The sequence below is a fragment of the Nuphar pumila genome, chromosome 3, assembly GCF_984573655.1.
Source record: "Nuphar pumila chromosome 3, dmNupPumi1.hap1.1, whole genome shotgun sequence".
NCBI lineage: Eukaryota > Viridiplantae > Streptophyta > Magnoliopsida > Nymphaeales > Nymphaeaceae > Nuphar > Nuphar pumila.
Window position 1 is genome coordinate 127,666,737 of NC_143251.1, and position 26,904 is coordinate 127,693,640.

General features: G+C 35.9%; 1 protein-coding gene across 1 annotated transcript in view; it reads right to left on the reverse strand.

Moving 5' to 3' along the window:
• The window catches only part of LOC149843707 (PH, RCC1 and FYVE domains-containing protein 1-like), an 89,447-nt gene extending 62,813 nt beyond the window's left edge, over positions 1-26,634 (reverse strand). Inside the window, exons 1-4 of the mRNA XM_090000034.1 lie at positions 26,495-26,634; positions 26,073-26,311; positions 11,170-11,256; positions 10,636-10,725 (exon numbers count right to left, since the gene is read on the reverse strand). Coding sequence (XP_089856160.1) covers positions 10,636-10,725; positions 11,170-11,256; positions 26,073-26,120 — 225 coding nt within the window. The 5' untranslated portion in view covers positions 26,121-26,311; positions 26,495-26,634. The remainder of the gene's footprint in view (positions 1-10,635; positions 10,726-11,169; positions 11,257-26,072; positions 26,312-26,494) is intronic.
• Between the last annotated feature and the right edge of the window lie 270 nt (positions 26,635-26,904).

Here is a 26,904-nt window from a genome sequence, read left to right on the forward strand (position 1 = left end):
AAATAATCTTTCCATCTCTCCTTAATCTCCTTATCTTTGACTAAAACCCTTTGCGTTTCATCTTTGATACATCTAACCATACCCAGATCCCTCGATTTCTTATCTCTCATCTTTGCAAGCCTATAAATATCCTTCTCACCCTCTTTGGTATCCAACTTGTCATAAACCTCCTTATATACCTTATCCCTCGCGTTCCGAACTACTTTTTTAGCTTCCTTCTTTGCTATCATATACTTCTCCAAATTCTCATTATCACGATTTTTACTTAGATTTCTATAACACTCTCTTTTAACCTTAATAGCTAATTTGACATCCTCGTTCCACCACGATGTATCCTTACCTAGCGGTGCACCACCTTTAGACTCACCCAATACCTACTTAGCCACCTTTCTCATGTCACCCGCTATCTTATTCCACATAGATTCTGAATCCTCTTCGAGACACCAATCAACTTCCTTAACTACCCGCTCTACAAACATTCATTATTTAGCTCCTTTCAGTGCCCACCACTTAATTCTAGGATCTATCATATGTCTATCCCTTTTGCGGTATTGTCTAATTCTAAGATCTAAAATTAAGACTCTATGTTGTGTAGCTACACTTTCTCCCGGTATAACCTTACAATCGATGCAACAACCCCTATCTCTCTTTCTAAGTAGGAAAAAATCTATCTGACTCGTATTAACCCCACTTTTAAATGTTACTAGGTGAGACTCTCTCTTCCTAAACCAAGTGTTTGCTAAGATCATATCATAGGACAAACCAAAATCTAAAATCATTTCTCCACTTTCGTTTCTTTCTCCTATACCATAGCCTCCATGGATACTCTCAAATTCATCCCTACTAATGCCTACATGCCCATTAAGGTCACCGCCGATGAAAAGCCTTTCTCCATAAGATATCCCTTGTACTACTCCATCTAAATCTTCCCAAAATTGACGCCTAATGGAATCATCTAAACCTACTTGAGGTGCATAAACACTAATAATATTAATAATCTCCGAACCTAATACTAATTTAATAAGTAAAATCCTATCACCCTTCCTACGGACCTCAATTACATTATCTATAAACTCACGACTCATAATAATCCCTACTCCATTCTTATTCCTATTTATTCTTGTATACCAAATCTTATATCCCCAAGGTTCTATCACTTTTACTTTCTCACCTACCCATTTGGTCTCTTGTAAACATAAAATATCAATCTTTCTCCTACACATAACATCTACTAACTTTATTGGTTGTTATTTCATCAATAAAGCATTTTTTTATTTATTTGTATTTTTAGATATTTTTTATAATTTTTTTTAAGTTTTCAAAAAAAAATTAAGGCTTACGCTTTACGCCCTGCCTCGGTTTTTGGTGGAGCGCCTCAATGCTTTTCACAACACTAGGTACACATAAGTAAGAGAATCCATAACAAAGTCAATGGCCAAAGAACAAACGAGTAATTCCACACACTCATACTCAGAGATCACATAACATGTCATTTAGAGTCAAACTACAAGTTGACAATCTAAAATGACATAACATGAGGTGCACATAACTCACCTTAACAAACATCTTGTTAAAATATGTATATATATATATATATATACATATACTTATATATATATATATATACATTCGTATATATATAAGTATATATATACATATATGTATATATATACAGTTTCCTTTTTAGTGAAATACCCGATAGGGTATTCTTGTAAAACCACAATGTATTTTTTCTTTTTTACTTTTTTACTTTTTCTCTTTTTCTTTTTACTTTTTTCTTTTTCTTTTTTTTCCTCTTTTTGTAAGACCACAAGGGCCTCACACTTGTAGTCATTGGGGCCCCAACGGTCAGATTTCTGACCGTTGGGGCTCCCAACGACTACAAGGGAGCCCCTTGTAGTCCCTTCTTTGAGTCTCCCTCCTCTATAAATAGAGGAGGTATTCTCCTCTTGTAAGCATTGGGTTTTCACCCTTCTCTTCCTTTCTTCAATCAATCCAACTTATGACTTTAAGTCATTTTCTACTTTTGAGAGTTTTGTGTGTGCACTTTTAGTGTTTGTGTTCTTGGCTCTTGAGGTCACTCTTAAAGAGTGCTTTTTACTCCATTGGAGCTTCCGCCTCTTTTCATTACATGGTATCAGAGCTCGCTTGGTGATTGGGCTTCTCTTTATTATCTTGGAACGTGTGTGTCTCAAATTTTAAGAAGAAAGGAAGAATTTGGTGCCGATGGAACGTGATTCTAAAGTGGAGCTTTCTTTTAAGCTAAATGGGTCCAACTATCTCATGTGGGCCTCCGCGATGGAAAATCATCTAAGAGGTAAGAAACTTTGGGGTTTTGTTATGGGAACTACTCCTGAACCCTCTCTTGTTCTCACTAAAATCGAAAATGAGATTGAAAAAGCTTTAGATGGCGATGAGCGCATCAAAGCTATCAATGACCATCAATCCAAAATTGAGGATTGGGAAAGTAACCATGCCAAAATTTTGGCATGGTTTATGAGCAATGTTGACCTTAAAAATTGTGCTAATATTGCCAAATTTAGAAGGGCCAATGAGGCATGGTTTTTCCTTAAGGGTATGTATACCCAAAAGGATCTTGCTCGACAATTTTTTTGTCAAGAAAAAATCCGTTCCACCAAACAAATAGATATGAGTGTCCGGGACTATTTTAGCTCTCTAACTCCTCTTTGGGATGAACTTGCTCTTCTTGAGCCTAAATGGGTGGCTCCGGAAGATATTGAATTAAGAAAGGAACAAATTGAAAAGGAGCACTTTCAATTTCTTCATGATCTTCGCCCAGAATTTGAACAAGTTAGGACATCTTTTCTCCATAGAAGCAAAGCCCTACCTATTGAAGATGCCCTCGCCGAAATATGCCAAGAGGAAACTCGACTTGGCCTAAGCATTAAGAATGATGAAGTTTTGGTTGTTACTAGGCCCGGATCAAATGTTAAAGTCTATAGACCTCCTCACTTTAACAAAAATAGTAATGGGCCTAGAAATGGAATAATATGTCATTATTGTAATGAACCGGGACACATTAGACCGGTTTGTCCCAAACTTAAAGGAAAAGTAGCCGCGGTTGGAGAAAATTCTCCAAAGAAGGAAGAAGAAAATGCCAAAGAGGGAGATATCAAAGAGACTCTTGATCATATCTCCGAAGTTCTCCAACATCTTCTCAAGACTTCTTCCTCAACATCCGGAGCCGCCATCGCCTATTCTTCATCACCTCCAGGTATGTGAATACTAGACTCCGGTGCTTCTTTTCATATGACATCTCATAAAAACTCTCTTTCAAATGTTTTTTCCGAACCCATATCCTCTTATGTTTCAACGGCCGATGGAACATCATTGATAATTGAAAGTATTGGAACGCTTGATTTTAAAAATTCTCAAAAATTTTTCGTTCCTAAAGTAAGAATCGTTCCAAAAATTAATTTAAATCTTTTTTCCGTTTCTCAAATCACCGATCATGGATGTCAAGTCTCTTTCTCACCTAAAGATTGCACCGTGCAGGATCTCCAGTCAGGGAAGTTGATTGGGCAAGGCCATAGAAGGGGTGATCTCTATTTTATGGACCTTTTTACTCTTCCATCTAAATCATCTTGCAATCTTGTAAAAGACAAAAGTATTGGAATTTGGCATAAGAGACTTGGTCATCCAAATTTTGTAAAAATGTCTCTTTTTCCGTTTTTGAACAATACTTGTAAAGACAATCACATGACTTGTAAAGATTGCATTTTTGGGAAATCTAAAGCTACTCCATTTCCTCAAAGAAGTTACTTTACCACTCGGCCATTTGAACTTGTTCATTCCGATGTGTGGGGACCTTCCCCTATTTTGTCTAAAAGAGGATTTTCGTATTATGTGGTCTTTATTGATGACTTCACTCGATTCACGTGGATTTACTTCCTAAGTCGCAAATCCGAAGTTTTCTCCTTCTTTAAAGAATTTCATGCAATGGTTAAAAATCAATTTTTGGGAAATCTATCTATTCTTAGGTCCGATTCGGGAGGCGAATATATGTCCAATGATTTTCAAAGCTATTTAAAAGAAAATGGAATTTGTCATCAACGTTCTTGTCCCAACACTCCGCAACAAAATGGTCTTGCGGAAAGAAAGCATAGACACATAATAGAAACGACAAGAACATTATTAATTTCAAAAAATATCCCAAAATCCTTTTGGGGCGAAGCAGTTCTAACCTCAACGTATCTTATTAATAGAACCCCTTCATCCTCTTTGAAAAATCTTTCTCCATTTGAAAAACTTTACAATATGTCTCCCGATTATAAAAGACTAAGGATTTTTTGATGTAAATGCTTTGTTCTAACTCACAAAAATGATAAACTTTCTCCTAGGGCTATTGAATGTATTTTCTTGGGATATGGCGAAAAACAAAAAAGTTATAGATGTTTTGACATACTCAAAAACAAACTTTATATCTCAAAAGATGTCACATTCCTAGAAGAAGAAAATGGTTTTTCGCACCAACCAAATGAAAATATTGATTATTCCTTTTTATTTGACTTATTGCCTCAAGAAAACATCATAGATGATCATATTGATCCTAGTGAACCCCTTGGTGAAAATCATTTTGAACATCCAAATGATGATCAAAACTTAGAAGAAAATGTTTCAAGACAAATACAAGTCTACTCTAGAAGGAATGAAAGAAATCCTCATTGTGCCCTTGAAAATTTTTCTCAAAGTGAGCCAATCGAAGAGACCTCTCAAAGAAAATCAAATCGGATCTCCAAAATACCCAATAGATTAGTTTCTTATGATTCTTTTTCTCGTAACTTTAGAGCATGCCTACTTGCTCTTCACTCCTTTCATGAACCATCTCATTACAAAGATTCTAAACAATATGCTCATTGGAATGAAGCTATAGACCTAGAACTTAATGCTCTTAAAAGGGCGCAAACTTGGGAAATCGTTGATCCTCCCAATGGCAAGAAACCCATTGGATGTAGATGGGTTTTTAAAGTTAAAACTAAGAGTGATGGTTCATTGGAAAGATATAAAGCTAGGTTGGTAGCCAAAGGATATGCCCAAGAGTATGGGGTAGATTATGATGAAACTTTTGCTCCAGTTGCTCGAATGACTAGTGTTCGAGCCCTTATTGCTATAGCCTCTGTTAAAAAATGGCCAATCTTTCAACTTGATGTCAAAAATGCTTTTTTGAATGGTAATTTAAATGAAGAAGTTTATATGGAACCGCCTCAAGGTATGGATTTAAATGGAAAGATTTTGAAATTAAAAAAGGCCTTATATGGACTTAAGCAAGCTCCTAAAGCTTGGTATGACAGGTTTAGTAATGTATTAATCAATTTAGGTTTTTCTTCTTGCTATACTGACACTGCTCTTTTTGTTAAAAGGACAGGTGACTCCATTATTATGCTCCTGCTGTATGTTGATGATATGATCATCACTGAGAATGACAAAAAGGGAGTAAATGATGTAAAGTCTATGTTAAAAGAAACTTTTGATATGTCTGATCTTGGATATTTGAATATTTTTTAGGAATTGAAGTGGCTTATTCCGCGCGAGGATACATCCTATCTCAAATGAAATTAGCTGCAGAAATTTGTACCAAATCAGGAATATCTGATGAAAAGAAAGTTGAGACTTGAAGATGGTGTTCTTCTTGAGGATCCAACCCCCTACCGTCAATTAATCGGATCCCTCACCTATCTATCCATCACACGTCCAGATATAGCTCATGCGGTTCATGCAGCAAGCCAGTTTCAGCATGCACCTACTTCGGTTCATATGGCGGCCGTAATGAGAATTGTGCGATACATCAAAAATACCATCTCCAAGGGACTCTTCTTATCCTCTTCCTCATCTCTTGACTTAACTGCTTTTACTGATGTTGACTGGGGAGGAAATCCCAATGATCGTATCTCAATAACGGGTCTTTGTATTTTTTTAGGTGAATCCCTCATTTCGTGGAGATCCAAGAAGCAGCAGAAAGTTTCACTGTCATCCACTGAAGCTGAATATCGAGCCATGACAATGACAACTATGGAAATCGTATGGCTCAGGAGTCTCCTTGGTGACATGGGCGTCCACATTTCCACTCCCACCAAGCTCTGCTGTGATAACAAAAGTGCGATATACAATGCTAGCAATCACACCTTTCATGAGCGAACCAAGCATATCGAAATGGATTGCCATTATGTTCGAGACGAATATCTCAGAGGGACTATCTCATTACCATATGTTACTTCAGAGTATCAACTAGCTGACTTCTTCACCAAGGCGCTCCCAACTCCACGATTTATGTTTCTTCTTAGCAAACTTTCGGTCATCTCCCCGTAAAGTTTGAGGGGGCGTGTACATTCGTATATATATACATATATGTATATATGTATATAGTTTCCTTTTTAGTGAAATACCCGATAGGGGTATTCTTGTAAAACCACAATGTATTTTTTCTTTTTTACTTTTTTACTTTTTCTCTTTTTCTTTTTACTTTTTTCTTTTTACTTTTTTCTTTTTCTTTTTTTTCCTCTTTTTGTAAGACCACAAGGGCCCCACACTTGTAGTCGTTGGGGCTCCCAACGACTACAAGGGAGCCCCTTGTGGTCCCTTCTTTGAGTCTCCCTCCTCTATAAATAGAGGAGGTATTCTCCTCTTGTAAGCATTGGGTTTTCACCCTTCTCTTCCTTTCTTCAATCAATCCAACTTATGACTTTAAGTCATTTTCTACTTTTGAGAGTTTTGTGTGTGCACTTTTAGTGTTTGTGTTCTTGGCGCTTGAGGTCACTCTTAAAGAGTGCTTTTTACTGCATTGGAGCTTCCGCCTCTTTTCATTACACATCTTTGATTCAATAATAACAAGGCCAAGAAGATTGATGCATTATATAAAGTTTGTGATGGGCTATACAAATGCCATAAGGCAACAAATATTTATGGAAGTTATTTTCCAAGCAAAATACCGATTTGAAAAAAAACATAGTTTCAAATCAAATAATGGTAGATGAAAAAACTTGGACTTATATGCTCATGTAATTATAAGTATTGTTAACATAAGCCAGTTATAAACAGCTAACTTGATCTAGTTTATAAAAGGAACCGATTGGAACATCTAAAGTTCCAAAAATTTTCCTATGATAATTTTGGCGATGTAAGAAGATAGAACTCACAAACAAAAAGATTCTTCACAAATGATCTCTCACAAGAACCATACAGGTTCACACACAAAGCTTTCTCATACGAACCACTAAGGTTCACACATAAGAACAATAAAGAGAAAGCAAAATATAAAAGAGGAATGAATTTCATTCAAGTGGGATAAAACCCACAACTAATCAATTTTTAAGAACCCTAAACGGAACTTCAAAAAGAAGCTCACAAGAGATCTTTCTCAATGAACACAAAGGTTCATTCAACACACTCACAAGAACCGAAATACTCAAAAGAGTGCACACACCAAGAGAAAAAAATATATCTCATTAAAGTGGGATGAAGCCACACAAAAAAGTAAATTTTAATAAGAATCATGCTTATTATAAGCAATTCTTCAAAATGAGTTCATGAGTACATCAATCAAGAGATAAATGTAATAAGGCATATCATATGCAAGGAATCCAATGATTCTAAAAATAATGTAAATGATATCGAAAAATACTATTTAGATTTAGCTCACAACATGATTATGAGACAATTAATATCATTAAAGAGAGTCAAATAAAAGACCAAATGCATATATTCTCATAGAGGGAAAAACTCATGTAATAATTAAGGCCACATATCTTATACAAAAGACGTTTACAATCAAATAAATGCAAGGGCTAGGATTTATATAAAATTTTACATTTTAAGCATGTAATGAGTCAAAGGTTTTAAACATGAACACGCATGTCTATCAAGGACGAAATATAAATTGTATTTGACGATTATCATATATATATATATATGTGTGTGTGTGTGTGTGTGTGTGTGTGTGTGTGTGAAATACAAGTTTATATTTTGTAAAATAAGACATCATTATCAAATCATTAAGATAAGAATATGATTGAAGAAACATCTAGAGTTAATAATTCATGGTTATATATATATATATATACATATGTATATATATATATATATATTAGAGTTATTTTCGAAAAGGCTTCAAGATTCAAACATGATACATATATCTAGTTTCCTTAAAACAAGTTCAATGATAGTTAAAATACTATTTTTGAATTTTCAAAAAAACATACATTTCATTTTTATTTCAATCATGCAAAATATATGTATATATATATACATATATACAATGGTAAAGAAAAAAAATAAGTGTTTTTCTCATGTGTAATGCATGGGTTAAATACTTGAAAAGTGTAAGAATACATGCCAAGTAATTCCAAGTAGAAAGAAGAGAGATAAGAGATAACAAACACTTCACCAAAGGATAGAGAAAGAAAAGAGGTAACAAATACTTCACTTTTTCAAATTTTTTGAATATCACGCTTCTCGATGCACCAAAGGACTAGCTTGATTATAACCGAGCTCTGATACTATGTTAGAAAGTATGTGAAAATGTATAATAAGAATGTTTAATGCATTCATATGATCCAATAGTGGATAAGCAAGAACCCACAATGGGGAATATCGAAATAGTCCACTAAGAGACAACACAAAAAGCCTTCAAAGAGGCAACACATAAAAATATATGTATCTTTATTGAGTGAGGGCTTCAAAAGCCATAGAAATACATGGGGTAGAGACTCCTATTTATACAAGAAAAATGAGCACAAGAGGGGGGTCATTGGGGGCTCCCCATAGTGTCACTAGGAGCCCCCAACGATCATATTTATGACTATTGGGGGTCCCAACGACTCTATGTGGGACCCCCTTATGATGTAATAAAAAGGGGTTTTTAAGAAAAATAAAAATAAAAATAAAAATAGAGAAATAAGAAAAGAATTAATAAAATAGTTGTTTCTAAAAACAACTATGTGAAATGACTAAAATACTCCTATCGGGTATTTCACATATATATAGATACTTATAAGTATATATATATATATGTGAGTACATATATTTTAACACTTATATCTGTTCATATGGGATTTATTTTGTGTATCATTAGTTATCTTAAAAACTCTATTTCTAGAGGCTTGTTTATGTGTTCTTCATTTGCATTAGACTTATTTGCTTATACTAGTGCAAATTGAGGAGGTGATCCTAACAATAGGCATTCAACCACAGGTTTTTGTGTTTTCCTAGGTGAATCTCTAATCTCGTAGCAGTGTAAAAAGAAATAATTATTTTTTTCTTCGAAAGAAGCTGAGTATCGGGCCATGACCATTACTACAATAGAGGTGGTATAACTAAGAAGATTATTGGCTGATATGGGAATATAAATTCAAGGAGATTCAATGATGTAATGTGACAATAATAATGTTATCTACATAGATAGTAAACACACATTTTACGAAAGAACCAAGCACATTGAGATGGATTATCATTATGTATAAAAAGAGTATATTCAAGGCATCATTGATCTGCCATATGTCACATCAAAGTACCAATTGATTTCTTCACCAAACCTTTCGTTACTCCTAGATTTCACTTCCTTCTTAGCAAACTTTCAGTTATTTTATTGTAAGTTTAAGGGAGAGTGTTAAAATGTATATATATATATATATATATATTGTAACTAGTTGTAACTATTTTTTTTGTATATGCATATGTGGAAGTGCTCACAAGCACCCAACAGATGCCTTGAACTACTAGCACAGACATAGGCATGCTGGGTAATTTGAAGTGCTCATGTTACATGGTATATGCCAAACAATGTAACATAGGTGTGAGTGATGGCATGTGGTATGGTATAGCTGGCGCCACATGTTTTCCAAAAGAACATGTGAGGGTGTGTCTAGGATGTGTATTTTGTACATATATGTAATATACATAATATGCATAGCTGCATACGTGCAAGCACTCAACACCAGCACCTAGAAGTACCAACATTAACACTAGCATGCGGGGCATTCTGAAGTACCAATGTTTCACAAATGCCATAAATAACAGATATCCTAAACATGAAAGTTTTCGTGAAGGAACAACATATACCAATAATCATCATAGATATAGGCAATATTTTGGAAAGATTTATAATGATACATGGAAAAAGATTAAAAAGAAAATCATCATGATATTCTCAAAATATCATTAATTTGAAAGTATGATGATATTATTGCTGCATTATCAATATATTTTCAAAGCATTTTCTACTTTTCAATACTTTAAATATGATTTTCTCGTTCTTTATCTCTTTTTTTAATTTTCCACCGTTTGTTTAGATTTTTTTTTTTAATTCTGGAGAATCTTTTGGGAAATGGTGCAGAAAAAGAAAATTGGTTGGTGAATCTATGTGCAAATGCTTTTGATTGAGATGAAACACCGTTAGTGTTTTATCTAGGAAGTTAACATTCTTAATGTATGCAGAAAAGTTAGCATCTAGAGCAATACATTAGAATCTGTCACCATAAAGGATTTTCATCAAAATTTCACCAAGCATGGTTGAAAAGCTGTTCACTGCAATGCAAATATACCTTGTATTATTACAAATATCAAATGGATGCAATCCTCAGAGGCCTGCAGAGATGAGATAAGGATAAACCAGAAACTTACTGTACGTTGTCCTGGGACAATTCTGGTGACAAGGCTTAGTTTAAGATGTTTCTCCTCTTTTCCAGAGTACCATATCAAAGCCGATTCATCCTGTAGAAAGAGTATATAACGTTTCAGAGGTGGACAAGATGGGTGAATAGACTCAAAGGCAATCATATGGTTAAGAGGGATATTAAAGATAGATCAAAGTAATAAGGTAGAGATGCTTGTAAAAGGACATCAGGCTTCTAAGAAAAATGGCAAAGTAATGTCTACATGTAAATCTTGCAGAAGAATGCATGTCACATCAATGGTATATCAGGCTTCTGCACATGCGCAATAATGTTTATCAGAAACCATAACCACAAGAAATCTAGTAGAAAGTACATCTTGAATCCATCCACATTTCCACATTGTTTTCTTGCACGTGACCACAGACACACAGCTGTAATAAATGGAAAATTGGTAATTCACGGAAAGGTTTTAACCATAATGTTAACCAAAACCTAAAAAATGTAATGCAACAACTGAACTGAAATATTACAGATTACTTACATTAGACAGCCTGAATGGGCAAAACTTAGGCTTACCCCTGCGACCATATTTAAGCAAATAAGCCCCTTTTTTAAGAGCTGTAATAGCCTGCAGCATCAATGACAACAGACTAAGGTAAAAAAGCTGTGTGCTATACATGAACTTTTTGTTAAAAACAAAATTTTCAAGAAGAAAATAATTAACCATAATAAAAACTTTAGCACTGAAATAGTTGCAGCAAGACAAAGATAAACAATGAACAAAATTAGCGGCACATCAAACAAAGATCGTCATCAATTTTTGGTTTGAAAAACCTGTACAATTATGCTGGTCCAGATTTCCAAATGTTCATGCTAACATGACAAAAAAATGTATGTCCCCATGGATGTCCAATGCTACCCTATCAGTTCCTGGTAAAAGAAAGTTGTAATGTCCTTTATGAAGATATAGGTTTCGACCAAATGCAATTCATTATTTGCTTCTTTATATATATATATATATATATATATATATATAAAGAGAGAGAGAGTCACTAAAATATGAGAACTACTGTGTGAACCACGATTTTCATGGATGTTTTGTTACTCATGTGATCTACATGCTTGGTTTTATAAGGACCAGCTCTTGAATCATCCGTTTATGATGCATAAACGAGATTTGTTTGAGGCTTTAAAATCAATGGCTCATAACCTTCATAAATATTCAAGAATTCAAAAATCACAATTTTTTATGGGAAGTACACAATCCAACAGTTGATTCCTAGAAAATTCACCATGCAGAACACATCTACATGGTTGGATTAAAAAGAAAAAAAAAATGTTGGAAATGCCCATATTTCTAGTTCTCATATTCTAGTCAGTGTAGTCACTATATTTCAGTTCTTTATATACTTTATATATAGAGAAGGGGGTCCGTCCTACCAAAGAAAGGTCCAAAATCTATAGCCGATGATAATCGACGGTGTTCCTTCTCAAACAATCGAGTTTTTCATCGATCGGACTTTACATATTGGATTTTTGTCATTCATTTAGTGAATGACATGTTTTGGGTTATGAATTTTTGATGTTTAGATGTGTTTTTGAAAGTGCTAAAAATTAACGGCCCCATGATACTTTGTAAAGTTTTAAATGCATTGTGAGCCGTCGATTTTCACGTTTCGAAAAACGTCTATATGACATAAAGTCTTTGTGTAAAGCATATTTCTTACTAAATAAATTATAAAGAACAAATATATGAGGTCCGATCGATGAGATGCTCAAGCATTAAAGAAGGGGAGTCGTCCAATCGTCGTTGGTTGTAGATTTTGGACCTTCCTTTGGTTGGACGATCCTCTCTCTCTCTCTCTCTCTCTCTCTCTCTCTCTCTCTCTCTCTCTCTCAGCCCTGTGACCATTTCAAATGGGTTGCAATGATTTTGACTTGCTGAAACATGCAAATGTATAGTTTAAAACACAAAAAACCTATAGGAAGCCTGTAATCTGGACTCTGTAAACAAACTTAAAGAGCATCTAATCTGGACCCTATGTTATAACTTTAATATTGATTTTCTTTAATTATATATCAAATTTGTAACAGCCTCCATGGTCTCACATTTTTCTATTATACAGAATAAAAACATAGGAGGTATTATACCTCCTCCTTACCTCTCTTATAACGAGTTTAACCATTTGTTTCTTTTCTTTTGAATCCTCCCACTTTTATGGATTTTCCATAGGTGTTTTCATACTTTAAGAATATCCAGATGCATTTGGCTATAGGCTGAAAAATTGGAAGCTTTAAATCCAATCCTTTTTTTTCTTTTTCTATATATTGAATTGATTGCTAAGTGGTTCATTGAAACATAGATAGGGAAATTAAGACAAAAATTAACCTAGGTCCTGATCCATGCTTTGGCTAGGGGTAAGGAATCCAGCTTATTTAAATAATTGGGTGGCTCCAGATGCTGCAAATGAAACCCCGTAAGCCTAGGCCCAGCAAATATAAGTCAAATTTGGTTCCAACTCTCCAATGGGGTATCTATGATTTTCAAATGCTGAAAATGATGCTTCATATGTGCATTCAAGGCAATAATCCTCTAGAATTCATTTTGTGGCATGCTTCAACTTATTCTTAGTTTTCTTTCTTTTTTCTCACTTTAATCAGCCATAATGCATGTTTGAATAGTTCCTTGGGTTAATTCTTTTCTTAATGAAAAGAATATGTCAAGGTGTTCACTTTAGTTCTTTTATTTTTCCGAGGTGATTGATTGTATGATTTTAGTTCAACGCTTTTGATGATCTTTTGTTTTCTAGGATTTGAGATTTATAATAATGTACTTGTTGATTTTTATCCGTTGGGTGTCATCCGCTTCATAAGCTTTTGATCTCTTTTAGTGAAGTCCAATGTTTTCCAGTAAGAAGATGTCCATTCACACCCTTTTGGATGGAATGAATACATAAGGAGTGAACTCTTTATTCAATACTTCTCTCAAATAGATGCAGTTTATTCAAATTCATTTTTTTGGTTTTTAGGTTCTCTATGCGGGTTATTAAAGTTAATTTGTTTGAATGTATATTATATGCAAACGAATCCCCAAATCTGGAGAAACAAGAAGCAAAGGTATTTTCTTAGGAACAAGACATCCACAAGCAAGAAAATCATGTTCTGTATCACATTTCATTCATCCCCTTAAGTACTGTGCTTAGCTTTCATTTTGCATTTGTGAATGCTTATGGCCCATTGTTGAAGTGTAGCAAAAGATCATCATAAAGGTTTGTCCATTATGCTATTTGATTTAGATAATCAATTTTTCTGACCAAAATTTGGAGGATTAATTTGGCTTGGATTTGTGAGACAATGGTTCAACCTAGCATACTTTTACTTGGACATACAAGTGGTTTCATCAGTTTCAATCATTTAAACTTTGTCCTGATGTCTTGATACAGTGTTGACATCTTGTTTTTTTCAGTATATTTAATAGAAAGTCCAAGGTATTGGGATTCCACAGCAAAATGAAGCAAATGGCTATAATGAAGTAAATGGCTATATTTGTGCAGAAGATGGCAAAATTCTTATTCTATGCAGGGGCATTGCCTATGCAGGCTCTCATCCTAGGATATCCTTCATTTATCAATCATTAGATTATTGGCTTATGGTTGTGTAGTAATCTTTTTTTCTCTCTCTAATACATTATCTTGTTTTGAATAACTTTTTGCACCAACTTTGCCTTCACAGAACGTTATATGCCCAATGGAAACATACAGGTGACGGGTAATTGGTTGATCTATTCAATTTATCATTTCCCAGAGGGACACGGAATTTCTCAAAGCAAGCACTATGATACTACCTAGTGCCGGATATAGAAAGCCTACTTGAATAAGTGTCATGTTTGATGGAACAGGGTTTGATTCTGGTTGGTGCGACTGCTGTTAAAGATATCGCATGTCAAGCATTGTTCGTTACTTCATTTACACAACAATTGTTATTTTCAATAGAATCTTTTCTTTCAAGCTTGATCAATCACCAAAAAGATGACCAATGCTTTAGAAAGATCCTCATGATCCATTTGGTTTGACTATCAATATGAATCTCTCACTTGTACTTTACTTTGTCTGAATAAACAGAAATTTGCAGTAGAAAATAAATTTCCTTATCAATATAGCAGAAGATGATGAAGAACTTGTTAAATTATGTATCAACCTTGTAATCTTGTGTGTGTATATATATATATATATATATATATATATATATATATATATATATATATATATATATATATATATATATATATATATATATATTCATATAGAGAGAGAGAGATACATATACATATGTACTATGTATATATTGTTAAATTGTATCTCTCTTATGTAAATATTTACATATATATATATAAAGAGAGATACATATACATATATACATGATGTATATATGTATATGTATCTATCTTTATATATATATGTAAATATATTAAAACCCGCAAGGGTATTATAGTCATTTCCCTTCTTTTGCGCATATTCATAATTATGAATATGTTGTAATATTTTTTGTACTTTTACTTTTTCTTTTTTCTTCATTTTATTTTTCCTTTTTTTGTTTGGCTCAAAGTCAAACTTGGAGGGGGCTCAACACTAGTTGTTGAGCCTCTCCAACGGTTAGAATTCTAACCGTTGGAGGGGCTCCAACAGCTAGTGGAGCCCCTCCAAGGCTCCTTGCTTGTTATAAATAGGGGAGTTCCCCCTTTGTAAACTTCACTTCTTGGAGCTTTTGTTCTCCATTCTTCTCAATAAAATTCTTTATATTTTGTATGCCTTTGTGCATTTGAGTTTCTTTATTGTACCTTCGTGTACATTTGTTCTAAGTGTTCTTGTGCATTTGTGCACATTGGTGGTGTTGTGCTTATCGCACACTTTATCTCTTTTTTGAGATATTTTCACATATATGTATATGTATCTCTATCTATGTCACATGGGTGCGGGTGCGGGTGCGGGTGCGACACGGGTGCGGCGCAATTTCAAAAATTTTGGACACGGGGACTCGGCTATATATATATATATTAAATATATATATATATATATATATAAGACTCGGTCAAAGTTGTGCCCATTAGGGGACAGGTGATGAGTTGTGAAGGCATTCTGTACACTTTCTTCATACAGGAATAATTCACTTTTGGGCACTTTCTTCATACACTGTAATAATTTACTTTCTTCATACAGGAAAAAACCACAAAAACTTGAGTTGTGCCCATTCTGTACTTAAAACTTGAAAGTGTACAGGTTTTTTAGTTGTGATGGGTTTTTTTCCTTACAGCTGTAGCCCAGAAAATTTCAAAAAAAAAATTCAAAAAAAAAATCCAAAAAATGGACCAAAATGACCCTGGGTGCGTTGACCACACCCAGGGTCGGGTTGACCGAGTCCAAGCCGCACCCGTGTCCGCACCCGTGTCAGTGCGTGTCGACGCGGGTGCGGCGACCTTGGAGCCGAGTCCGTGTGACATAGATCTCTATCTATATATATATATAAATATATTTATATATTTCTTTTTTCCCAAAAAGGGTATTTCTATAAATACCTATTTTACGCATATTCCATTTTGGAATATGATTGTAACTTTTTTTAATTCTTTTATTTTTCTTCTTTTTCTTTTTTTTTTCTTTTTCTTTTTCTTTTTCTTTTTCTTTTTCTTTTATTTTTTGTATTTTGTGCCACATAGGGAGGCTCCCCAAAGAGTCGTTGGGGAGCCTCCAACGGTCATATATGTGAGCCCCCTATGTGGCTCTTTGTTTGGTTATAAATAGGGGCTTCTTCCCCCTTGTATACTTATGGCTTTGAGACAAAGCCCAAGCTTCTAATAAAGTTCGAATATTTATTTTTATGCCTTTGGTGCATTTGTGAGAGTTTGTGATTTTGTGCTTTTATGCACAAGTGTTCTTATTGTGCATGTGTGCACAAATTTATCAAGAATATTAAGGTCTTGATCTTAGTATCTTGTTGAAGATACTTTCACATGGTATCAACGCCTCGTTTGAAGAAGAAGGATAGTGTGTTTTTTCATTTTTGAGTGCCTCGATAAACATGCCTTCAAGCTATTGTTTTTTAGAGTGGATCATCCTTTTCGGGCAATATTTTAGAAGCCTCATTTATCAAGAAAGACTTGAGAAACCCTTGAGGTACGTATTGTTTTTCATCATCTCTCCTCTCTAATGGGTGAAAAAAACTCTCATTTTTCTTTTGGGTTCAAACTCAATGGGTCCAACTATCATGTTTGGGCCAGAAATATAGAAGCTCACATCAAAGGCAAAGGGCTTTGGGGCTATGTCCAAGGCTCGATTCTCGAACCGAAACCCAAGATAACCTCGCTAAAAAAAGGAGAGATAAAAATTCTTGAAGGTGATGAAAGGAAAGGCTCTTGAAGAATATACGAAAAAGCATGAAGAATAGGAAATGAGGAATTTTAAAATCCTCTCTTGGATTTTTTCGTCCGTAGAAACAAGAATTAATGCAAATATCATCAAGTTCAAAAAGGTTTCTTAAGCATGGGAATATCTTCAGAAGATGTATACCTCTAGGGACTTGTCTCATAAGTACTATCTCCAAAAAAGGGCGCTAACGCTTCAACAAGGGGAGATGACTATAAGAGAGTACTTTGCCGAGCTCTCTTCTATTTGGGACAAGCTTGCTATGCTCAAACCTAAGTGGAGTGGAGAAGCCATAGAGCTCCGCCATAAACAATTGGAAGAAGATAGATTTTTCAACTTTTTTAATGGGCTTAGGCCCAAATTTGAACAAATCTGATCTTCTCTTTTATCTGCTTTCACTTCAAAATGGTTTCTTAAGCATGGGAATATCTTCAGAAGATGTATACCTCTAGGGACTTGTCTCATAAGTACTATCTCCAAAAAAGGGCGCTAACGCTTCAACAAGGGGAGATGACTATAAGAGAGTACTTTGCCGAGCTCTCTTCTATTTGGGACAAGCTTGCTATGCTCAAACCTAAGTGGAGTGGAGAAGCCATAGAGCTCCGCCATAAACAATTGGAAGAAGATAGATTTTTCAACTTTTTTAATGGGCTTAGGCCCAAATTTGAACAAATCTGATCTTCTCTTTTATCTGCTTTCACTTCCCCCTCTCTTAAAGATGTGATTACTAAACTTAGTGGGGAAGAGACTCGGATGGGTATAAGCAAGAGCAACCCAAGTGTTCTAGCTACACCTTTCAACGATGAAGAAAATGAAGGTGTTAATGTCGTCTCAAGACCGGGGAGCAATTTAAGGACCTACAAGCCCCCTCACTTCAAGAATCAAAACTCAAGTGGTCAAGGAGCAAAGAGGGACTATAGCAAGCTTACATGTCATTTTTGTAAAGAGTCGGGCACATTAAACCTATTTGTCCAAAATGAAAGAAATTGCTTGCAACGGCTATGACATCTCAACCGGAGGAACGACCATCATCGTCAAATGGGTCTCTTTCCCTTCAACAAATTATAAAAGCTTTACAACCTCTTCTCAAATGAGGGATTTCCGGAGCCGCTATGTCTACTTCCTCACCTCCAGGTAAGACATCTTGGCTTCTAGATTCCAGTGCATCTTTTCACATGACCCCGAGTGCTTGTTCTCTTTCTGAGTTTTGTAAAAATTCTCTTCCATCTTTTGTCTCAACGGCAGATGAAACACCTCTTGAAATTAAAAGAATAGGTAATTTTGAAAAACAAGATTTCTTTATTCCAAAAATTCGTCTTATACCAAAACTAAATTTAAATTTACTTTCGGTCTCTCAACTCTCGGACCATGGTTGCGATATAAAATTCTCTTTTAACAAATGTTGGATACAGGATCGTCGGTCCGGGAGATTGATTGGGGAAGGCTCTAGGAGAGGAGACCTCTACTATGTTGATTTTCTTCAAGTTCCCAAGAATCAATTTTGTAATGTTGCTCAAAACAAAGAGTTGCGGTAGTTATACACTGCCGGTCCCAAGCCCGGATAAAGGAGGAGGGTTGCGGTAGGCCTGTGACAGCCAGCATAAAAACTTTGTCATATCCTATGAAAATGAACCAATATGAGAATTTCGTTGGGGCGTTCCCTACTGAGCGACGCGCTGTACTCTCTAGGCCCGGAGGCAGTGATAAATGTGCAAGGGTTGCTAGGTCGTCGCCCAGAAGCGACGCGTCACACCGGCGCCCGGGTGTGGTGTCAAATAGGCAAGGGTTCCCTCACTTTGTTGGACGGGTGGGGGTAAAGAAGTTAGTCCAAGACCATAAAATTAGGTTAGCCACTTGGAACATAGGGTCTTTAACTGGTAAGTTGGTAGAGTTAGTAGATGTTATGTGTAGGAGAAAGATGGATATTTTATGTCTTCAAGAGACCAAATGGGTAGGTGAGAAAGCTAAAGTGATAGAACCTTGGGGATATAAGATTTGGTATACAGGAATAAATAGGAATAGGAATGGAGTAGGGATTGTTATGAGTCGTCAGTTTATAGATAATGTAGTTGAGGTCCGTAGGAAGGGTGATAGAATTTTACTTATTAAATTAGTATTAGGTACGGATATTATTAATATTATTAGTGTTTATGCACCTCAAGTAGGTTTAGATGATTCCATTAAGCATCAATTTTGGGAAGATTTAGATGGAGTAGTACAAGAGACATCTTATGGAGAAAAGCTTTTCATCGGCGGTGACCTTAATGGACATGTAGGCATTAGTAGGGATGGATTTGAGAATATCCATGGAGGCTATGGTATAGGAGAAAGAAATGAAAGTGGAGAAAGGATTTTAGATTTTTGTTTGTCCTATGATATGATCTTAGCAAACACTTGGTTTAGGAAGAGGGAGTCTCACCTAGTAACATTTAAAAGTGGGGTTAATACGAGTCAGATAGATTTTTTCCTACTTAGAAAGAGAGATAGGGGTTGTTGCATCGATTGTAAGGTTATACCAGGAGAAAGTGTAGCTACACAACATAGAGTCTTAATTTTAGATCTTAGAATTAGACAATGCCGCAAAAGGGATAGACATAGGATAGATCCTAGAATTAAGTGGTGGGCACTGAAAGGAGCTAAACAAGGAATGTTTGTAGAGCAGGTAGTTAAGGAAGTTGATTGGTGTCTCGAGGAGGATTAAGAATCAATGTGGAATAAGATAGCGGGTGGTATGAGAAAAGTAGCTAAGGAGGTATTGGGTGAGTCTAAAGGCGGTGCACCACTAGGTAAGGATACATCATGGTGGAACGAGGATGTCAAATTAGCTATTAAGGTTAAAAGAGAGTGTTATAGAAATCTAAGTAAGAGTCATGATAATGAGAATTTGGAGAAGTATATGATAGCAAAGAAGGAAGCTAAAAAAGTTGTTCGAAACGCGAGGGCTAAGGTATATAAGGAGGTTTATGACAAGTTGGATACCAAAGAAGGCGAGAAGGATATTTATAGGCTTGCAAAGATGAGAGATAGGAAATCGAAGGATTTGGGTATGGTTAGATGTATCAAAGATGAAACGCAAAGGGTTTTAGTCAAAGATGAGGAGATTAAGGAGAGATGGAAAGATTATTTTGATAAGCTATTTAATGATAGTCATGCTCAAGATCTTGGAGACTTCTCCATTCCTTTTCATGAGATAAATCGTGACTTCATGCGCAAGATTCAAAAGAAAGAAATTGCAGAGGCTTTGAAGAAAATGAAATCAAGAAGGGCAGTTGGCCCAGATGGTATACCTATCGAGGCTTGGAAATGCTTGGGAGAGAAAGGTTTAGAATGGTTGACAAATCTTTTTAACTTGATTTGGCGAACAAATAAGATGCCTAATGAGTGGAGGAAGAGTACTTTGGTGCCTTTATATAAGAATAAGGGTGATATACAAGATTGCACAAACTATCGTGGTATAAAACTCATAAGTCATACTATGAAACTTTGGGAGAGGGTGATTGAGTCTAGGTTGAGGAAGGTTGTCATGATATCGGAGAATCAATTTGGTTTTATGCCTGGAAGATCAACTATGGAAGCTATACATCTTCTTAGACAACTTATTGAAAGATATAGAGAGAGGAACAAAGATTTGCATGTGGTTTTTATTGATTTAGAGAAGGCATACGATAGAGTACCTAGGGACGTTCTCTGGTGGACAATGATGAAGAAAGGTGTTTCTCTCAAGTACATTAGTATAATTAAAGATATGTATGAAGGAGTAGTAACCAATGTCCGCACTTGTGGAGGGGTGACAACCAATTTTCCGATAACGGTTGGGTTACATCAAGGATCTGCTTTAAGCCCTTTCCTATTTGCGATAGTGATGGATGAGCTTACGAGATCAATTCAAGAAAATGTACCATGGTGTATGTTGTTTGCTGATGATATTGTTTTGATTGATGAGTCTAGAGCTGAGGTTAATGCTAAGTTAGAATTATGGAGACAGACATTGGAAGCTAGAGGTTTTAAGTTGAGTAAGAGTAAGACTGAATATATGGAATGTCGGTTTAGTAAGCAACGAAGTAGTGATGGGAGTGTAGTGAAGCTTGGTGAGCAAGATATACCGGTGAATGATTATTTCAAATATTTGGGATCCATCATTCAAAAGTATGGAGAAATTGATGGAGATGTAAATCATAGGATAAAGGTTGGGTGGATGAAATGGAAAAGTGCTACTGGAGTGCTGTGCGATCGTAGAATGCCATTGCGGTTGAAGGGAAAGTTTTATAGGACGACTATTAGACCCGCTTTACTATATGGTACAGAATGTTGGGCTGCCAAGAGACATCATATTCAAAAAATGAATGTAGCTGAGATGCGGATGCTTAGATGGATGTGTGGAAATACAATAAAAGATAAGATTCGGAACGAAGAGATACGTAAGAAGGTAGGTGTTGCACCCATTGAAAATAAGATGCGAGAGAATCGTTTACGGTGGTTTGGACATATTCGGCGAAGGCCTAATGATGCTCCAGTTAGAAGGTTGGAGAAATGGGAAAATATATTAGTTAAAAGAGGTCGGGGTAGGCCTAGGAAGACTTGGATGGAGATGATAGGAAAGGATATGAATGCTTTGAACCTCACCGAGGACATGGCGTTGGATAGAAATGATTGGAGGAAAAGGATTCATGTGGAAGACCCAAAATGAATTTCTTTTTTGGTTCATATCGCTGACCCCAATTGTTTTGGGATGAAGGCGTAGTTGTTGTTGTTGTTGTTGTTGTTGTTGCTCAAAACAAAGATATTCATGTATAGCATAAGAAACTGGGACATCCCAACATTGTTAAAATCTCTTATTTACCTTTTATTAAACATCTTTGCAAAGAGGATTTTGTATGTAATGAATGTATTCTTGGGAAAATGAAAAGTATACTTTTTTCACAAAGATCCATGTTTACAACAAAACCCTTTGAAATTGTTCATTCCGATGTATGGGGTCCGGCTCCTATGATATCTAAAGGAGGATTCTCGTACTATGTGATTTTTGTGGACGATTACACTAGATTTTGTTGGATATATTTTCTTAAACATAAACATGAAGTGCTTTCAACTTTTAAAACTTTTCATATGATGGTTTTTAACCAATTCAATGGAAGTTTAAAAATTCTTAGATCCGACTCTGGTGGTGAATACCTTTCAAACGAATTCAAGAGTTATCTTGAAAGTTATGGTATCCTCCATCAAAAATCATGTCCTAAAACCCCACAACAAAAAGGGTTAGTTGAACGAAAGCATAGGCGTAGCATTAAAACAACTAGAACCTTACTTATTTCGTAAAATATTTCAAAAAAACTCTGGGCTGAGGCAGCCCTTGCATTCGTCTATCTCATAAATAGACTTCCATCAAAAAATTTGAACAAGATTTTCCCATTTGAAAAATTGTATGAGAAAGAACCTGATTATAGCAAGTTAAGGGTTTTTTGATGTAAATGTTTTGTTCTTACTGATAAAAACAACAAATTTTTCTCAAAGGTCATTCCTTGCGCCTTTCTTGGTTATTCCGAAACCCAAAAGGGTTTTCGATGTTATGATGTTAAAAATGACAAATTATATGTTTCTAGAAATATAAGTTTTTTGGAAAATCTTAGTGGTTTCGAAAACCTTGAATCTAATGACGAAAACGTAGATTATTCTTTTTTATTTGATCTGTTAACTGAAAGTGATGATACTAGTGATGATGAGTCAAATCAGAATGACTCAAGTGATAATGAAACCAGGGAAACCAGTCCTGTGACCTCTCCATTTCCTCAACATGTCGATGTGGAACCTCCTAGGGATCCCATCATCTATACTCATAGAGATAGAAACACCTTCAGAAGTGTCGTTGAAAGATATGATGATGCTAGTAGAACTGCTCCTCAAAGTCAGTAGAACCTTCGTAGGACCGAAAGACATAGAAAAACTCCTTCTAGGTTCATCTCATATGAATCATTTTCACCTAAACATAGAGCCTGTCTAAGCGCCATTCATTCTTATATAGAACCTAGAAACTTTGGTGAAGCACAAAATGTCCAGAATGGATAGCCGCAATGGAAAATGAACTCGGAGCTCTGAGAAGAGCCAAGACATGGAAATTTCAAGACATTCCTAAAGGTAAGAAAACAATAGGGTGTAGATGGGTATTTAAGGTTAAGACTAAGAGTGATGGATCTCTCGAGAGATATAAGGCTCGACTGGTTGCAAAGGGGTATAGTCAAGAATATAAGATTGATTATGAGGAAACCTTTGCTCCAGTAGCTCGGATGGTTACTGTCCGATGTCTTATAATTGTTGCCCCAATCAACAAATGAAGCATCTATCAAATGGATGTTAAGAATGTCTTTTTAAATGAAGATCTAAATGAAGAAGTGTATATGGATGCTCCTCCTGGAATGGAGACTCCTAAAGGAAAGGTGTTTCGCTTTCGAAAAGCACTTTATAATTTGAAACAAACCCCCAAGGCTTGGTATGATAAGTTTAATTCCGTAATGATAGAAAATGGTTTTTTATCCTGTTTTACTGATACTACTTTGTTTGTAAGAAAATCCAATGTCGGTATTGTCATCTTACTGTTGTATGTGGATGACATGCTCATAACTGGTAGTGATTCTAAAGGGGTTAAGAGCATAAAATCAATTTTAAAAGATAAGTTTGAAATGTCTGATCTGGGTTTTCTGACTTATTTTTTGGGTATTGAAGTAGCATACTCTCATAGAGGGTATTTCTTATCTCAAACTAAGCTTGCTTCTGAGATCATTGACAGATCAGGTATTACAGATGAAAAGGTTTGTGAAAATCCTACTATAGTAGGAGCTAAAATGAAGATTGATGGTGGTGGTCCCCTTTCAGATCCTACTCCCTACAGACAGCTTGTTGGTTCATTAATGTATCTGAGTATTACCAGACCAGATATCTCTCATGCAGTCCATACTGCAAACCAGTTTCAGCATGCACCAACTTCCGTCCACATGAGTGTCATCTTGCGAGTCGTAAGATACATAAAGGGTACTCTAAATAAGGAAGTTTTATTGTCCTCTTCTTCTGATTTAAAATTAATTGCTTACACTGACTCTGATTGGGGAGGTGACCCAAATAACCATCACTCCACCACTGGTTTTTGTGTGTTCTTAGGAGACTCACTGAGTTCGTAGAGATGTAAGAAGCAACAAAAAGTGTCTCTATCATCAACTGAAGCCGAATATCGTGTCATGGCAACTACTACCATGGAAATTGTATGGATCTATCAGCTGCTTGAAGACATGGGGATCACTATTGAAGGGGCTGTGATAACAAAAGTGCAATTTATATTGCCAAAAATCATACTTTACACGAGCGAACTAAGCACATTGAAATGGACTGTCACTATGTTCGTGAAGCCTATCTAAAAGGAGTCATTGATCTACCTTATGTTACTTCAGAATATCAGTTGGCAAACTTTTTCACTAAAGCCTTATATGCACATCGATTCAACTTTCTTCTTGGCAAACTTTCAGTCATCATGCCCTAAGTTTGGGGGGGGTGTTAAATTATGTATCAACCTTGTAATCTCGTATATATATATATATAGAGAGAGAGAGAGACATATATACTATGTATATATGTATATGTATCTCTATCTATATATATAAATATATTTATATATTTCTTTTTTCTCAAAAAAGGTATTTCTGTAAATACCTATTTTACGCATATTCCATTTTGGAATATGATTGTAACTTTTTTTAATTCTTTTATTTTTCTTCTTTTTCTTTTTCTTTTTCTTTTTCTTTCTTTTCCTTTTATTTTTTATATTTTGTGCACCATAGGGAGGCTCCCCAAAGAGTCGTTGGGGGCTCCCAACGACTCTCTTGGGAGCCCCCTCTCCTTGTTTGGTTATAAATAGGGACTTCTTCCCCCTTGTATACTTATAGCTTTGAGACAAAGCCCAAGCTTCTAATAAAGTTCGAATATTTATTTGTATGCCTTTGGTGCATTTGTGAGAGTTTGTGATTTTGTGCTTTTATGCACAAGTGTTCTTATTGTGCATGTGTGCACATATTTATCAAGAATATTAAGGTCTTTATCTTAGTATCTTGTTGAAGATACTTTCACATAACTAACTACTTGATTTTTTTTCTTTTGTCTCCTCCAAATGCATCCAATAAAGAGGCATGTGGTTTTTCCAATAGTAGGTCTATGATTTTGCATGGCTTCATTTGTTAAGTGCTATCATCACAAGATATGGCAGATCTATGATGAAAAAAGAACCACCTTTATTCGTGGAAAATCAACAAGTTCAAGTTTTCTAAAAGCTCATGTCTTACGTGTCTTGAACAATTTCTAACTGGAAAACTAAACTTATGAAACTGGAGAAACGATGCCTCTTCCCCCTAGACAATCAAACCTGATGCTCTAGTGCTGTGTTATCACTTCAAATTATCAGATTCCACTTTTGCAACTTCAGTAGCCTTCCTTAGATCAAACAGTCGAAATTATAAAAAATGAAAAGAAATTAAACAGATGCTAAATGCTACAAATTGATATTTATTCATTGGTTTTAACAAAGGAAGATAAAAAATGTTCAGGGAGGGAAAGAAAAAAAAAAGTTGCACTACTCATCACATGTTCAATGCCACCAATTTCCCCGATTCTTCATCTTCACGTTACCAATCTTAATACCACTGTTTTTTAACAATGACAATCCACAACCCAGCATAATACTGTGGAAATTTATATTGGCTGATAGTCCATTTGCTCACCACACCAACCCACTCCTGAGATGAGAATTCCATGTTTTCATGGATCCAATTTACAAGAAGTAAATTCAACAACCCGGAAAATCAAAACAAAACTCATAGCAATCACGAAAAACCATCTTTAGTTCTCCCTATTTAACAAGAGAATCCACACACATTGTCCAGATTTCTCAGGCGACAGAAAACCGGAAAATTAACCCAAAAAAAACACAAGAACAACCGCCAAAAAAACAGGGGGAAATATAGGCAAAAGAACAAGCACACGCGTGTACCTGCTCGACATCCCTCTCCACAGCGCCGTTCCCAGTAAGATCGGCCATCGGCAGCTCCCGCACAATCCTAAAGCGGCCTTCTCCGGCTCCTCTGCATTCAATCTCCGCCGCTCCGAAACCCGCTCATGCACCCGCCGCGATTCCACCCCGCACACGAAGATCTCACTCGCAACTCACAAAACCATCGGGCCCGAGCAAGAAACAAACCGCCCTAAACTCCCTCAATCGAACCGAAAACCCTACAGATCGAACGAACAACGAGAAAAAACAAAGAAACAAGAAAACGCTCAAGTTTCGTCACGAAAACCACAGCTCCGCCCCGATTTCCTCCATTTCCGATCCCGGCATCCTCCGGCGACGCTAAGCGAACCAAAACCCAGAAAAATCACCAAAATGCACCAAAAAAAGGCGACGATAAGTACCTGAGGTTTTCACCTTCAATTTCATCGATTTCTTTCCTCCTCTGTGTTTGGCAACATTTCTAGGGTTTGAAAGAGGCGGAGAAAATAGAACGTCGTCCAATCGCACGTGCGAGGAGATGGAGATGCCGAAGCTGCAGAGCTGCACACGTACGAGAAGACGAGACCTCGGTCTCCTTCCTTTAAGAGGGCGATCATACAACAGGATCACACAACGTCATCATCATCAACAACAACCAGAGAACCATCGTTGTCCTTAAGATTTAAGAACCAGTAATAAATTATTATTCTTTTTTTTTTTTCTGTCTTGGAGAGATGGGAAAGCTTTATTTATTTATTTAGTGAGTTGGTCGCACGCACCTTTGTTTCGTCGTGCCACCCTTAATTTCTGCAAGCCCCGAAGGGGGCTGTCG